At 35.9% G+C, this 17448-nt stretch overlaps 1 protein-coding gene across 1 annotated transcript in view; it reads left to right on the top strand.

Annotated features, from left to right (window-relative positions):
• The window catches only part of hob (bridge-like lipid transfer protein family member hobbit), a 916854-nt gene that overhangs the window by 124294 nt on the left and 775112 nt on the right, over positions 1 to 17448 (top strand). The window contains exons 10-11 of the mRNA XM_090374277.1: positions 7734 to 7792; positions 16036 to 16198. Of these exons, the coding sequence (XP_090230403.1) occupies positions 7734 to 7792; positions 16036 to 16198 (222 nt within the window). The remainder of the gene's footprint in view (positions 1 to 7733; positions 7793 to 16035; positions 16199 to 17448) is intronic.

Raw genomic sequence — 17448 nt, 5'->3', positions numbered from 1 at the left:
ATCAAATCAAGAGTATTCCTCCCTCTAGTTGCCTCCCGAACATGCTGATGTAGAAAACAATCATCCAATAAATCCACAAAAGCCTTGCTAGTGTGTGAGTGACCAGCCCCCAAATTCCAGTCAATGTCTGGGAAATTAAAATCTCCCATTATAAGACTCTCTGATTTACTGGCCCACTCTATTTCCCTGTACAGTTTCTTATTGTACTCATCAGAGTCATTAGGCCTATAGCACACTTTTACTCTCAATTTTGATCTCCCAATGCTTATGTCACACTAAACTGACTCGACACTGCACTGTCCAGCGATGTCCACTGGTTTCACTTCCTTGGATTTTATGTATTTCTTAACTAATAGCATAACCCCTCCTCCCTTCCTATCCAGTCTATCCTTTTTGTAGACGTTGTACTCCCCAAATTGCAGTTCTGCATTCCTTATATCTGTGTGACACCACGTCTCTGATATCCCAACAATATCTGCCTTTGATGTTTTGAGCAATACCTCAAATTCATCAAATTTATTTTCTAAACTCCTAGCATTGGTGTACACGCAAGTATACATGCACCTATTATGGCTTACACACGTTAAGTATATTCCCAGATACTTGACATAACATGGCTTCGATAATGCCCCCTGCATACACACTAGTCCGACTCCCTCCAATCACTATCTGGCAGAGTAGAGGTAGCAAGATCATACACTAGCTGAACTGGAAGCCCTCTAAAGAGTTACCAATAGGTTCGGTCTGTGTACTAATTAGCGGCCTGCGAACACCGTTTTAGAGCTGTACCCTTGAAATGTAAGGAAGATTCTATCACCATGATGTTCATCATAACCTCAAAAGTCATCATTCATACTGCATGATGGAAGAGATGGGGAAGGGTTGATAGGAACTTAGCTCTGGAGACTAAATATGGATTCCACCGCTTCAAGCCTCCAGTAAGCAAATTGGTGGTATTGCACCGGTTGATGAGAATCATCTACCACCTAGTATTGCCTGGTAACACAGAGGGGCAGTATTCCTCCATGTGGTATGGGCACCACACCTCGACCCCTGCGTTCGTTGCTTCACACCTGTGTGGTCACCCACAGTATGCATGTGCATGGAGGTTATACCCAGGATTACTAACAATCCCACCATCATGAAGGTGCAAGCAGAGGAAGGATTTGGCTGTCACAGACCGTCCGGACTTCGCCAAAATTGGGTCTGCTTGTCTTGAATGTCACCTGAATATCAGTTCTATCAGCTTTTTAGACAATGAGGTAGCAAGTACAGCTTGTCTGGCATATCTGAGAGAATGTCTGTGGCAACCTCAAGGACCATAACAACAAGGACTTTTTTCCCCTAAAGTTACACCTTTATATAAAAAATTATGTTAAATACTGTCAGTATGAATTTTTTACAAAATAAAAAATATATATATATATATCAAACGAACCCAATAAACACATGAAAATACTCTTTGTTACAGATTATGGTATGTCACTGATGTTTTATGCATCTAACAAAGGAATAAAAAATTTGTTCAATAAGTAGTGTACGGCTGTGATGGCTTATTTTAATAATGTTTTTGTACTTAAGTGTAGAATAAGTGATTATCTTTAGTTTCTACAGTTATCAATGAAAAAAATGAAGAAACTAAAGATAGTCATTAGATGTCTTGAGAAAGCTTGCTCTAGTTGCTTGTTTTGGCTTCTTCTTGAACTCGTGGACTTTGATATAGCATTATATAGCCACCTCTGTTTCTCTCTTAAATTTAATTGCCTCTCCAAGATATAGTTTACATCCATAAACAGTTCATTGAAATTATGAAAAGCTTCATCCATCCAATAAGATTGTTAAATTCAATTTATTGTTTGTAATAGTAACTCCTTTTTCATTGTCTTCATGATTGCGGTGCTCCTTAAAATGTTTTGTTAGTTATTTGTGATGGAACAGAAATAATTCTTCAATATGTAGATTGCTGATCATCACTGCTTTCCTCTTTGATATGCATATCAATTTTTGTGATGTTATATGAAACATTTTGGTCCTTGGTTTAGCTCAGATCATTCATTACTTCTTTCCTTAATCCTTTCTATCAGTAATTTAGAGTTGCAGATTTATTCTCTCTCTGAACCACCTTCATGTAGAATATCATGTGCTATCAGCTAGTCATTTTAAAACTGATCAAGAATTCAGTCATATTCCACTTGATGTTACTGTCCTTACTATCAGAAATTCTATGATAGTATGAATGATCGAAAACATCTTAAAAATGTTTGCATCACTCTTTACTCCATAGGTTGTAGTAAAGAGATGTTTGGAGATAAAATAAAAACTTAAATATTGAAATGTGCCATTTCCAGTTCCTATGGATGATTTTTTGGGAATTATTTTTTATCATAAATAGTAGACTCTGGTTATCCATGTCCATGGTTGATGCCTCAAAATAATCCCCTGAACAACCACCCAACTGATGATGGATCTTTGTAGGGTTGTTAGATCCTCCCTTGTTTGCTAATTTTTTTTCTTGGTCAACTAACCTCACTTTATTAAATACTTGATATTCTTATTTTTGTTTTCAACTCGACAGTTCTTTGATGTCTAAATCACTTTGACTTGTTATTTATAAGCCATGATTGGTTGTCACTTGAAAATTTGTCACTCTGTCTTTGATCATATTTGAAGTCTGTTGCAGATTTTGCATCATTGGGTGATTTTTGGCATTCTATACCAATAAAATTTGTTTAGCAGTAATTCAATAACAGATGAAGTAGTTAATCACAAAAATTATTACAAAGTGAATTATTATTATTTTATTTTTTTAAAAGTAAATTAAGACAATATTATTTATTGGCCCACTCCATTTTTCTGTACAGTTTTCATTGTACTCATCAGAGTCATTAGGCCTATAACACACTCCCACTCTCAATTTTCTTTCCTAGTGCTTATGTCACACCAAACTGACTCAACGTTGCACTGTGTACCCATGTCAACTTGATGCACTTCCTTAGATTTTGTGTTCCTTAACTAACAGCATAACCCCTCTTCCCTTTCTGTACACATTGTACTCCCCAAATTCCAATTCTGCACTGCTTATATCTGTGTGACACCATGTCTCTGATATCCCAATAATATCTGCCTTTGATGCCTTGATCAGCACTTCAAATTCATCAAATTTATTCACTATACTTGTAGGATTGGTGTGCATGCAAGTATGCATGCACCTGTTCTTAATCTTAGTTACCCTAGCAGAGCCCATGTGTTTACTCGTTCTATGATGATACCAGTAGTCCTTGAAATTTTTGCGAGGTGATCTGATTGAAGTGTATAAAGCCTTGAATGGTTTGAGCATGCTCAGTGCTTATGGGATTCTTCCTCTTGCTCAGAGTAATCACCTAAGAGGACATAAATTCAAATTGAGGAAAGACAGATGTAGGATAGATATGCGGATTTTTTTGGTTTTATTGCTAGTGTCCTTGACCAGTAGAATGGTCAAGGACACTAGCACTAAGTTGCATATATGACTTATTTTTTTTTTTTGTAAACGTATATGATATTTCAGTCGTACCTGAGTAAAAGATTAAAAACAAGGTTTGAGCAAAAAAATCCTTTAAAAGTAGAATGATACTTTTACTGCCAACCAATTTCAGTGTTTCTGAAAGATATTAAAAGCTTTTTAATTCTTTATGGCAGTGTTTCTCAGCCAGGGGTCTGCAAGTTTACTCTACATCTGACTCAGCGTTTCTGAAACTTCCTAATTGGAGAAAGGAAGGAAAAGATCAGTTCCTCGTGAAATAAAGTTCATTGTATATAGCATACTTTGTATATTACTATATTATCTGTTCCCTGAAAATGAGACATACTTATTCTCTTTGAGTACAAAGTAGTCTTTGTGTATAAGTAGCACAAACTCTCATAGTATAAGTATCACAAACTCTAATAGTTGCATATATGTTCTATGTTCATTTTATCTCGTCGCTGTGCTGTACCAAAGATTCTCCATCATTGAGTTACACAGAAAGGATGCCGATATTCTTCCATTTAAACCCCCAACCATGTTCAAACTCAAAAGAAAAAAGGACTTTCAATACATCAGTTTTTCTTTGCTCCCCAAAGGAGAATATTCTATTCAATATAATCTGTTGAAAGTTCCAGTTTATCATAGTTTGTGTGCTCAAGAATTCAGAATCTTCAGCAATATCTTAGTCATAAGATTAGTTAGGCCAAGTTTTCCCTTATTTTATGTATTTTTATAAATGCTACGTAATTATTTTTATTCGCATAATTATTTTTAAGTAACTCCTCTTCCATAATGAGTAAGCAAAGAGAGCTCTTTGATTTTGTGTCTACTTTAAAGATGCTGCCCAGCTCTTTACAGCAGCATATAGAAGATAGTGAAAGAACCTCTTACAAATACCTCTACTAATACTACAAGTGCAGCAGTAAAAAAGATCGATGAGCCTTCCACGAGTTCATCAGATAAGTTAAAAAAATGAAAATATGATTCAACATTCATTCACTATGGTTTTAGTTGCATTGAACTTGGTTGTGCTTTGTGGCGATATATTATCAAATGAAGTAATGGAACATGCAAAGATACTCCGCCGCTTAGAAACAAACCGATCCTGGGTTGAAAAATAAACCCGTTGATAATTTTTCAAGACATTCCATGTCTTTAAAAAAAGCCAGTTGTCCTTAAACCTAAATTAGGGAAGAATAATTCCCTTGTAAAATCATCACTTTTACTAGCACTGTGTATTGCAAAAGCTGAGAAGCCTTTAACTATTGCAGAAGATTTAATTACACCTTTGATGATAAATGTGTGTGCCAGACTTTTTGGAAATCTTATGCCAAGAAAATTAAAGTCATTCCACTAGTTGTTATTAAGTTATTATTATCACACAGCTTTGCTATTGAAATGGATGAATCACTAGATATATCAAACCAAGCTATCTTTTTTTATTCTCTGTATGGTTTATTGATTATTCCAAAATGGAAATCAGGGTAGAATTGCTTTGCTGCTTGGAACTAAAAGCTTTTACCAATAGCAAATGTATTAATGCCTTAAATGAATTTATTAAGAAAAAAAGGTTTGCAATGGAAGTGCTGCATTAGAGTATACAGATGGGGCAGCTGCAATAATGGCACATCAATCTCAGGTTGTAGCTCAAATTAAGAGAATTCACACACTGATGTTATTGCACATATTCTTATTTACATTGTAAACAACTAGCTTAAAAAAAATGAAGCCAGAACTCAGTAAAGTATTTTCACAAGCAGTTAAAATTATAAATTTTGTGAGAGTAAATGCTGCCAACTCAAGTTTGTTCTCTGTGCTGTGCAAACAAGTGGGTTCTGCTCATACTTCACTTCTGCATAATGATGTCCGTTGGCTTTCTCGAGGGAAGGTAGTACAGCTAAAGGAGGACGTGGAAATATTTTTGATAGAGGGTAACTCTGATCTAGAAGTACTTTTTGATAATAGAAGTTGGTTGGCAATACTTGTCTGTTTAAGTGACATATTTGATATCCTCAATGAACTTAATCTCTCCCTGCAAGGATGGTTAAACAATGTATTTGTTGCTATTGACAAATTTAGGGCATTTCAGAAAAATTATTGATTTGGTCTAAAATAATGGAAATGGGTATTTATGACATGTTTTCTCAGTACTGTCAAATGATAATCAATGAACCTTTTGTTTTTGATGAAAAGATGATTAATGCTGATATAAAAGTTCATCTATATGTACTCAGTAAAAATTTTCAAGATTATTTCTTGGAAACTGATGACATTTGTAAGAGTAGCCTCTGGGTACAAAATCCTTTTGTTCATCAATCTGGGTTTCATCTAATACCATTGGAATAAGATCAACTCATCAAACTGGCCATGGCAGTATTTTGGAAACAAGATATAGGCAAAAGTTGCTTACAACTTTTGCCTATATCTTGCCAGGGCAGGTCATGGGGTTTTGTCAATGATATATAGGAATTTTGCTAGCAGGAAAAAGGAGGTGATTATCCCTCTGTATAAGGCAATGGTCAGGCCACGCCTTGAGTACTGCGTACATGTCTGGAGACTTCATTTTAGGAAGGATGTAGATTTACTTAAGCATGTACAGAGAAGGGCAACAAGATTGGTGAGGGGAATGAAGGGATCCTCTTACCAAGAGAGAGGCTTAAGTTCTGCAAATTGCAGTGGCTGGAGACTAGGCACCTGCGCGGTGATCTGATTGAGGTATATAAGGCCTTGAATGGGTTGAGCACGCTGAATTCTGATGGGATCCTTCCATTTGTTCAGATTACGAACCTAAGGGGGCATAAATTCAAATTAAGAAAAGACAGATGTAGAATAGATGTGCGGAAATTTGCCTGTAGCCAGCGGGTAGTTAATTGCTGGAACAAACTTCCATCTGTCGTTGTGGAAGTTGATAGGTTGAATAAATTTAAGGAGGAACTGGACAGGCATTTGGAGGGAATGGTGTGATTTTTTTTTTTTTTTTTTTTTGTTGGCTGATGCTGCATAAGCTCATACATTTGCTTTCTTGCATCACATGCCACTACTACTACTACTACAACAACATTTTGGAGAAGTATTAGAAGTGAATATAACGTGTTGAATGAAAAACTTTGAAGATTTTGCTACCTTTCACCTCAACGTATTTGTGTGCAATAGGGTTTTAAGTTATGACATTGATAAAAACAAAGAAGAGAAATTGTCTTTGTCTTGGTGTCTGTCTGCGACTGACTCTTTTAAACTCTATGTGCGTAGACTGGAGTCCTTAGTTAAGAGTTCATAAAAAACTAATACAGAAATTGCATTCGTTTTTTAACATATAATTTGGTTCTTTATATTTTTCTGATATAAGAACACTTTATGGAATTTATTATGTATAACAATTTACGATACTATATAAAATATTTGGTTCAACAAGTTTACTAACAAACTGTCAGTTTCTTCTCTTTTATTTTATTTTATTTTTTTTCCCATTTACGACTCTCAAATAAAGTTTTGAAATTCATAGTAATTAATTTATAAATAGGAACCATATTATATGTATTTTTATTGGAAGTTTTTGCTTCATGTCCTTAAAGTCGAAATAAGGAAGTGCGATTAGATTTGAGGTTCTCTTTCTGTTGTAAAGCAAATTAACACTGAAATATTTCTTCACTTTGGTATATCGTTACTTCAATGTTTTTTCAGTAAACATTTGTGGGGAATTTGACACACCAGTTCCCGTGAGATCACCAAAATTAAGAAACAAACAAATATTACTGCTATTGCCAATATTTTTGTATTATTTACAAGAGAAGGTCCATGAAAATATAGGAACATTGTAAGGGGTGCCAAAAATGTTCAGAAACATTGATTTAGGGAACCCAGGGTTCCATAAAGCAGTGTTATTTTAAAGCAGTGAAATTATTTTTTATTTCCTGTCATTAATGAATTATGTTTTTTTTTTTTTTTTAACTCTTTTTTTTTTTTTTTTTTTTTTCTTCTTGCATAAGGAAACTTTCATTCCTTTTTTGCTGTAGTTTCATTGGTACCATTCACTTAACTAAAAAAACGTGTATTTTTAATTTAATCAGTTTAATATAAATTGAATTATCAGCTTCATACCACAAAATTTATTTTTACTTAGATTGGCTCTTTTTTATTTTTTGTAAGTGGGTATTTTTAAAAATTCATTGAAATACACTTTTGTTTATTTAGAAATTAAATATTTGAAAAAAGTGCTGTTTTCTTAAAGGTAGGACACCTTACAATTGAATCAGCAACCGTGAAGTTGATTCGTGAAAGTGGACACAGGTATGTTATTTTCTTAACATAGTCATTTTTATTAAGGCAGATGTATTTATTATATTAGTATTGCTTAGAAATGGTCTTTTGACCAAGTTATTTTTAAAAAAAACTCTTATCGTTTTCAATAATTATTGTTTTGTAGACCTTGAATGTTTCTAGAGCATTGGTTCCCAAATTTTATACTTGCATATTGAAATATCTATCCTTGAAATATTTCCTAAATTTCATGTGCCTCCATTAAAATATTTCTTAAAATTCATCCCCGCCTAACCTTTCAGAACAAATGGAAATAAACAGGTTTGACATAAAATTTTGCTGTGAATCTACATATAGCTAAATTTTTATGAATCTACATATAGCTAAATTTTTATGAATCTACATATAGCTAAATTTTTATGAATCTACATATTTATAGCTAAATTTTATGAATCTATATATACTTCAGTACATTTAATCTCAGATAATGGATACATATAGCTATCTTGGCAGTCTGCTAAGGTGATGGGAAGGAGTCAAGAAATCAGAACTTCAAATTGCGTTGATTAAGCTAGAATTTATGAAACAGATATTACAGAGAAGAATGGATATTGAGTTAGGGAAGTGATTAGTAAGTAAATAAACAATATGTGTTTGAATTTAAGGTGATTCTTTATAACTATAGCAATCGTAATTTGAGAGTTCTTCCCGAGTAAAGTCACAAGCTTATAGTGACATTTGTCCGAAGACATGCTTATTTGCATATATAAAAATGCAAATTTATGTTCTTTAAAACATCTCAGTTATATTCTCACTTTTTGACATTTTCAAGTAAATAATTTCATGCTCTACAGCTGATTACTTTGCCATAAACCCTGGATATAGGTCAGCTTCTCACTTTACCCAGGGGTTAAGGCAAAGGGGTCACAGTCCAAAGATCACAAGTTCTATGCTCACCTTGGTTCTTTGGTACTTTTGAGCCAGACCTGGTCCAGTTTTTGGCATGTATAGTCACAAATAAAAGTTGTGAGCTTGAACCCCTTTACACTGGCTTGAAAATTACATGACCTATTTTGAACTCTGATGCCATAATATTTGGTTGGTCTTATATTCTATATTAGCAGAGTGAATATGTAAACTCTTTAAGTATCTACTATCTGAATAAAAAAAACAGAAATACGTTCATTTATCTCTCTCTTTGCCATTCTCACCATTTGCAGGAATAAAAAATTTTATAAATGCCACAATTGGTGTAAAGGTTTCCGTTTTAACAGAGTAAACAACCTGATAGAATAATAACCTAGTCTGTAATCAAGTGACAAAGGAGATTAGGCAAGCAAAGGCAGATTACGAGAAATCTTTGGCAAAGGATGCTAAGAAAAACAGCAAGAATTTCTTTACTTATATAAACTCTAAAAGGAAGGGGATAAATCAGATTGGTCCACTTGATATTCATGGTTTGACTGTTGATGATCCTGCTCAGACAGAAAACAAACTGTTTGCATCTACATTCACACATGAGGAGTTATTAAGGAAGGAAAACGCCAGAAGTTTATCAAATTGTAAAGGGTACTTAACGATTTTTTAAATAACTGAGAGCAAAGTGGAGGAGAAATTGTTGAAGTTAACATAAGAAAGGCACCTGGGGTGGATGGAATCTATCCAGTTATATTAAAGGGGGTGGCAAAGGAACTAAGCAAACCCTTACCCATAATTATGAGAGTATCCTTGGACTCAGGGGAAGTCCCCACGGACTGGAGATGAGCAAATGTATCCCCAATTCATAAAGGGGTATCAAAGGGTGACAAGAGTAACTACAGACTAGTTAGTTTAACTTCTGTTCAGGTTAAAATAATGGAATCACTGGTTAAAGATGCATTGCAGGATCATCTAGACAAGACTGCAGCAATAATTCAGAAACAGCATGGGTTTGTTAAGGGACAGTATTTTCTGACAAATTTGATTGGATAATATGGTGTGGTTACAAAGGAACTGAATGAAAAAAATAATTTTGATATCATATATTTGAATTTCAGGAAAGCTTTTAACACTGTTGTGCCTGGAAGACTACGTGTACAAATTGGAGCAGAATGGTATTAAGGGTAAGTTGCTACAATGGATAAAAGGGTGGTTGAGTGGGAGAAGACAGGGGTTGGTAATCAATGGATGCTACTCTTCGTGGACTGATGTTATTAGTGGAGTCCCACAGGGTTCAGTGTTGGGCCCACTGTTGTTTTGTATATTTATCAATGATATTGATGAAAGTATATCAGGCTTAGTGTCCAAGTTTGCAGATGATACAAAGGTTGGCAGGGTTGTTAATGACAGTAATGGCAGTGTGCTACTGCAACAGAATCTAGAAAATTTGGGCAGATGGGCTGAGAAGTGGTAACTGAAGTTTAACCTTGACAAATGCAAAGTACTGCATATGGGTAGAAGTAACTCCAGAGGAATGTACTAACTGTGTGGTACTACACTTAGGGTGGAAGAAAATGAAAAAGACCTGGGAGTATTTATACAGTCAGATATGAAGTTTTCTGATCAATGCAGACAGGCTGCAAGAGCAGGTCAAGGGGTTTTGTCAATGATATACAGGAATTTTGCTAGCAGGGAAAAGGAGGTGATTATCTCTTTGTATAAGGCAATGATCAGGCCACACCTTGAGTACTATGTACAGGTGTGGAGGCATCATTTTAGGAAGCATGTAGAGCTGCTGGATTCAGTACAGAGAAGGGTAGCAAGATTAGTGAATGGAACAAAGGCAAAGAATGCCTTAAATTTTGCAAATTACAGTGTCTGGAGACCAGGCACCTGCGAGGTGATCTGACTGAGGTGTATAAGGCTTTGAATAGTTTGAGCATGTTCAGTACTGATGGGATTCTTCCTCTTGCCCAGATTAATTGTCTGAGGAGACATAAATTCAAATTGAGGAAAGACGGTTGTAGAATTGATGTGCAGAAATTTACCTTTAGCCAGCGGGTGGTTGATAGCTGGAACAAACTTCCATCTGTTGTTGTAGAAGTTTACAGCTTAAATAAATTCAAGGCGCCTCCGTAGCCAGGTGGGAAGGAGCAGCAGTGCATAGCACACACGCTTCTTGATTAGACCGGGGTTCGAGCCCGTCACCACCAAATATGGAGGATTCCGAAAGGTCAGGGAATGATCACTGCATATCCCCGAGCAATATGGCCTTAGTTGCTAATGCTCCTAAAAACCGAATAACAACAATAACAACAAATAAATTCAAGGCAGAACTAGAAAAACATTTGGAGCGAATGGATGGGTGAAATAGAAAGGTTCATTTTTTTTTTTTTTTTTTTTTCCCCAATGTTGTATAAACTTGCTTGCTTTGCATCATATGCCTATACTAATGCTAACAAATGAATATATCTATAAAAAAAATTTCTTAAGCAATATTGAAAAAAAAAAAATACAGAACACAGGGGCTTTAAATGCCCCTGTGTTCTGTATTTTATTTTTTTTTTTTTTGTATTGTTTTGATATCAAAGACATTGTTTCACACAGATATAATTAATGCAGAATTGGTATTTGGGGAGTACAATGTGTACAGGAAAGGTAGACAGGGTAAAAAGAGAGGAGGGGTTATGCTGTTAGTTAAGAAACATCAAATCTAAGGAAGTGCATCCAGTTAACATGGGTGTAGAGTGCAATGTTGAGTCTGTTTGGTGTGACATAAACACAGTGCTTTAAATGCCGCTGTGTTCTGCCTGTTAGCTGCACTTAAATTTTCATATTTAACTATTTACAGAAAGAGTTCACTTTTAACATTTAGCTTTAGTGGAGGCATATGATGCAAGAAAGCAAGCTTAAAGCAAGCATCAGTCAAAAAAAAAAAATCCCATTTCACCCATCTGGTCACTCCAAATGTTTGTTTGGAGTGACCTTTGGAGTTCAGCCTAAAATTTATTTAAGCTATCAACTTTCACAACAACAGATGGAAGTCTGTTCAAGCAATCAACTATCCGCTGGATAAAGGCAAACTTCAGCACATCTATTCTACAACTGTCTTTCTTCAATTCGAATCTATACCCCCTCAGGTTCTTAATCTGAACAAGCAGAAGTATTTCATCAGCATTGAGCCTACTCAAACCATTCAAGGCCTTATACACCTCTATCAGATCACCACGCAGGTGCCTGGTCTTCAGGTGCTGTAATTTGCAAAATTTAAGCCTTTCGTTGTAAATGCACCCGTTTGTTCCTCTCACCAATCCTACTGCCCTTCTCTCTAATTGTTCGAGCAACTCTATATCCTTACTAAAATGAGGCCTGACCATCATCATATACAAAGGAATAATCACCTCCTTGTCCTTGCTAGCAAAAGTCCTATATATCATATAAAAAACTCTATGACTTACTCTGTCAGCCCATCTGAACTGCTCAGAGAACTTCATGTCTGACTGCACAATTACCCCCAAGTCTTTTTCATTCTCCACTTTCCTGAGTGTAATACCACCCAGTTGGTATGTTTCTCTTGGGTTATTGCTACCCATGTGCAGTACTTTGCATTTGTCAATTTTAAATTTCAGTTGCCACTTCTCAGCTCATCTGCCTAAGTTTTCTAGATCCTTTTGCAGTAGCATACTGTCTTTACTTGATTAACAACCCATGAACCTTTGTATTATCTGCAAACTTGGAAATTAACCCGATATATCTTCATCGATATCATTGATAAATACGGAAAACCACAATCGGCCCAGCACCGAACCCTGGAGGACTCCACTAATAACATTAGTTCACATAGAGCGGTGTCTATTTATTACCACTCTCTGCCATGTCCAACTCAACCATCCCTTTATCCATTGCAACAACTTTCCCTTAATGTCATATCGCTCCAATTTGTGCAGCAGTCTTCCATGTGCAACAGTATCAAAATTATTTTTTGCATTCTCTTCCTTTTGTGACCCACATCATAGTGTCCAATCATATTGGTCAGTCAAGACTTCCTATTAACAAACCCATGCTGCGTCTGAACTATTACTGCAGTATTGTCTAGGTGATCTTGTACACCTCTTTAACCAGTGTCTCCATTATTTTTCCCAGAACCGAAGTTATACTAACAGGTCTGTAATTATTTGTGTCACCCTTTGCACTTCCTTTGTGAATTTGGGATATATTTGCACTTCTCCCATCCGTGGGGACCTCCCCTGACTCCAAGGATGCTCTGATACTTATGGCTAAGGGTTTGCTTACTTCCCTTGCTGCCTCCTTCAATATAACTGGATAGATTCCATCTGCCCCAGGTGCCTTTTTTTATGCTTAACTTCAAGTTTCATAAACTGCTGGCCTTCCCCCTCCTTGAATAACTCAACTTGAATAATTCACACTTGTGTGTGAATGTAGATGCAAAGTATTCATTCAGTTTATCAGCCACTTGAGCAGGATCATCAATAGTCGAACCATCTATGTTAAGTGGACCAATCTGATTCATCCCCCTCCTTCTAGAGTTTACATAAGTAAAGAACTCTTTGCTGTTTTTCGTTGCATCCTTTGCCAAAGATTTCTCGTAATCTGACTTCGCCTGCCTAACCTCCTTTTGTGACTCCATTACAGACTAGCTTTTATTTGCTTTTATTTGGCTTCTGTGTCACCTCATTATTTATATGCATCCTATGCATTTTTCTTCTCTGCCACAAGCCTCGTTAATTCGTCAGACATCCGTTTAGGCCTGAACCTTGAACAGTATTTCTTAGTTGGTATGAAAAGCCTAGTAGCCTCCAAGATTAAGTTCCTGAAGGCTTCCCATTTAGAATTCACCATTGGTAACATCATCAGTTGATCCCATTGTATCGAATTTAGAAACTGTCTGAGACCACTGTAGTCACCTCTATGAAAACAAAAATCATTCCCTTTACTCTTGATGGCCTTTACATTTTTGAGTAAATCTCACATCTGTACACTGTGATTACTGTCACCTAATGGTTCCTTTATCTGCAAATTTTTATTGAATGAATAATCGCTGCTGCTGGTAATCATACCAAGAGAGAATTACTCCCTCTGGTTGCCCCTCGAACATGTTTCTGTAGAAAACAATCCTCCAATAAATCCACAAAAAAATCTTGCCAGTGTGCGAATGACCAATTCAAAAGTTCCGGTCAATATCTGGAACGTTAAAATCCCACATTACAAGACATTCTGATTTACTGGCCCACTCTATTTCTCTGGGCAACTGTTCGTTGCTCATCAGAGTCATCAGACCTATAACATACTCCTATTCTCATTTTCCCTTACGCTGTGTTTGTCACACCAAACAGCCTCAACATTGCACTCTCTCCACCCATGTTAACTGGATGCACTTCCTTAGATTTTATGTTTCTTAACTAACAGCATATCCCCTCCTCTCTTTTTACCCTGTCTATCTCTTCTGTACACATTGTACTCCCCAGATACCAATTCTGCACTAATTATATCTGTGTGACACAATGTCTCTGGTATCCCAACAATATCTGCCTTTCATGTATTGATCAGCACTTCAAATTCATCAAATTTATTTAGTATACTTCTAGTCTTGGTGTAAATGCAAGTATATGTGCACGTGTTCTTACTGTTACTTACCCCAACACAGCCCATGTATTTACTTGTTCCATGATGGCTCCTCCTAGTAGCTCTTGAAATTCCATGCAACTTGCTTTCCAGGCTGCTGCTTATTACTGTAGAAGCAGTGCAAGAATCATTTTTGCTTCTGCCTCCGGCTACTGTCAATCTTTTAGTCTGTGAATCCCCCCAACTTTGCAGTGTTCCGACCCACCTAAGACTGTCTCGAAAGCATCAGCAAATATCCTTGCACCTTTTTTATTTAAATGTATCCGATCCCTGCAGAAGCAGTCTCTCCTGTTAGCAAGCACAGACCACACTAATAAAAATTCTACCCCGTGAACCTTGCACAATCTCTCCAGCATCGTATTGATTGATAAGGCTCTCATCATACAAACTCCCTCCTATTGTGTCTGGGCAGAATTGGGGACACTTTCAAATTCAACCCTAACTCACGGCTTTTTTTCTACATTGACTTGTACTTGTTAAGTAATTCTGCTGGTCTCCTACTCTTAAATCATTAATGCCGACGTGTACAACAATATCACCCTTTGTGCCCTTAAAAGATATCTGCTCTACAACGGCATCAACCTTTGCCCCTGGCAGACATGTGCTGGTCCTGTTCCACCTATCCTTTTTAACATAATTTATTCCCTGTCTCTCTGACAATAGAGTCACCAACTATAACTGGTTTCTGTGGGACCAGTGCATTCTGCTTGGAGATTGCCGTTGCATTGCCTGATGCACAGGAGTGAGCGCTGGCATTGTTGGCCAGCTGAGAGTGTGATGGGTCCCTCATATTAATTTCTTCGAGTGCATCTACCCTACACCTCAAACTCTGTTGGTGCCTAATTTCTTCACAGAGTCTGCACTTAGCTCACACAATGACATCCTCCTCCTTGGCTATATAATGTCCTGTTCTAAAAAGGTCTGCAAACATTTCTCACTTTTTTTAGTCTGTGATGCATTGGAGAATTGCCCCCTTCGGTTTCCCCAGAATCTCAGCACTCCTCTTACTTTGTCCCCATTGCTTTGCTGCTCTAGTCTGGGTCATGATTCCATTTAAGTATAATTTAATTAACAATGAAATTTAATAAGATTAATAAATACACTGATTAAATGATGATACTATACTAATCTAACAGATTTCTAATACAGTGCAACGTATTTCGCTATCTAGTTTTACTTTAAACCAACCTCACGCTATGAAGTTTGTGATTTACGTTACGATATTCCCAATCATGTAACAATGGCGGCAAGTCACGAACGTAAAATCTACAGACACTAAGTTTGTTTGTTATTTGGTGTTTAGGAGCATTAGCAACTAAGGCCATATTGCTCCGGGGATATGCGGTAATCATTCCCTGACCTTTCCGCGTCCTCTGTATTTGGTGTGTCACGGGCTCGAACCCCAGTCTAATCAATAAGCGTGTGCTACACACTCCTGCTCCTGCCCACCTGGCTACGGAGGCGCCATGGACACTAAGTATTAACTTTCAAATCGCTATCTAAATTCAAAATAAACCATGGAGCTTGACTAGAACTATAAAGCCACTGATAGAAAATATTTTAGTTTAACAATTAAGTCAATAAAATGACTAAAAATAAATAAAAGCTTATATTACTATAATATTATTAATAAATAGCGCACCCTATATGCCTATAATAAATAGCACACATACTATTATTATTGATACTATTTAAGTATTAATTTCTTTCAGGACTTTTACTCTCCATGTCTCATCAGTCTCAGCTGATTTTAGAAGAAATTCTGCTGAAGGATATCCCTCGAATGTACAATCCCAATTTGCTGTACATGACTTAACTATAGCCAGTAGCCATAAGCAATTTGCTATGTTAAGATTAGCTACCCTTACTTTAAAGGTATGTAACATTGTAACAAATAAAAATGTAGAAGCCGCCCATTTAAAAGCAACTAATTGTATCTTGTTCAGGTATAGGGTGAAAATTTCCACTTTCTAATATATTATGACTGTATGCTTGACTAGTTTGTTAATGAATTTAAATTAACATTTTTGTTAAAGGTGCTAATCATTATTATTATTTTTTTTTATGTATAATTTCTTTTGGATGTTACAGAATAGAAAAGATAGCTGGATAAACTTGCTTTGTGTTTTAAGTAACATGCCATTTATATTGAAAAAAGTGAGTGCTGCATGCTTGGATCTACTTAGTGTTGGACCTGTTAAACAGTAAGCACAATGTGTGTGGTAGGACACACCCAGTGGTGTATGGAGGGAGCAGAAGCATAGCTACCGTGGTGAAAGAATTAACATAAAAAGCATAATTCCCATAAAGATGGGGCCCATGGGTATATCCTGATAATTTTTTTATATCTATTATGTAAATAAAAATATAATAAAATAATATTATTATTATATAATGGTCGTAAGCCACCATTCATTACATCCGTAATATGCAAAGGAAATAAGACTAAAAGCAAGATTTTTCCCTTTATTGCAAAATCGGAGAATGTATCTTATTTGCTTTGAGTACTGTATGTACATGTGATTTTTCAATTTCAAGTGATGAACAACATGGTGTAAACAAACATTTATAAACAAATAAGAGTAACAGCATTTTGCAGTCCATATCAAGAAATGCAATTACAGAGTGGAGCGTTATGTAGTGACAATTATGTGGTATACTGGAACAAGCTGTCTCTGCAGGTAGTTGAAGCTGACAGTTTGAAGAAATTCAAAAATCAGCTGGATAGCTACCTATGTGAGAATGAAGTTTTTTGATGTTGTTGTCAATGTGGGATTAAATTAAACACTGATATATAAAGAAATATTGGTCTGAGGAATGAACAGACAGAATTAAGTTTTTAAAGAATGTATTTAGCAGAAAAAGATTTCTGCTGATATTTTGGATGATTACTCCTTGCACACAAAAAAGACCAAAAAGGAAATTCGGAGTAGGTGCTCTAAAGTAAAAAGTATTTTTGATCATATCTCAATGGAAAGTTTTATGAATATTTTCTTCCAGGAAGAAATATTGCATTAGAGCTTTTAAACTGTTTTGTCTTGCTGTTTTATAAATTAGTCCGTGTAAATCAAAAAATTAATAATTTTTGAACATCACATTTCAACTAGTCATTTTGTTTATTGTTG

This window comes from Mastigoproctus giganteus, chromosome 5 (assembly GCF_048544385.1).
Source record: "Mastigoproctus giganteus isolate SK-2022 chromosome 5, ASM4854438v1, whole genome shotgun sequence".
NCBI classification, from domain to species: domain Eukaryota; kingdom Metazoa; phylum Arthropoda; class Arachnida; order Uropygi; family Thelyphonidae; genus Mastigoproctus; species Mastigoproctus giganteus.
The sequence above is the reverse complement of the archived record's forward strand: the minus strand, read 5'-3'. Positions and strand labels throughout refer to the sequence as shown.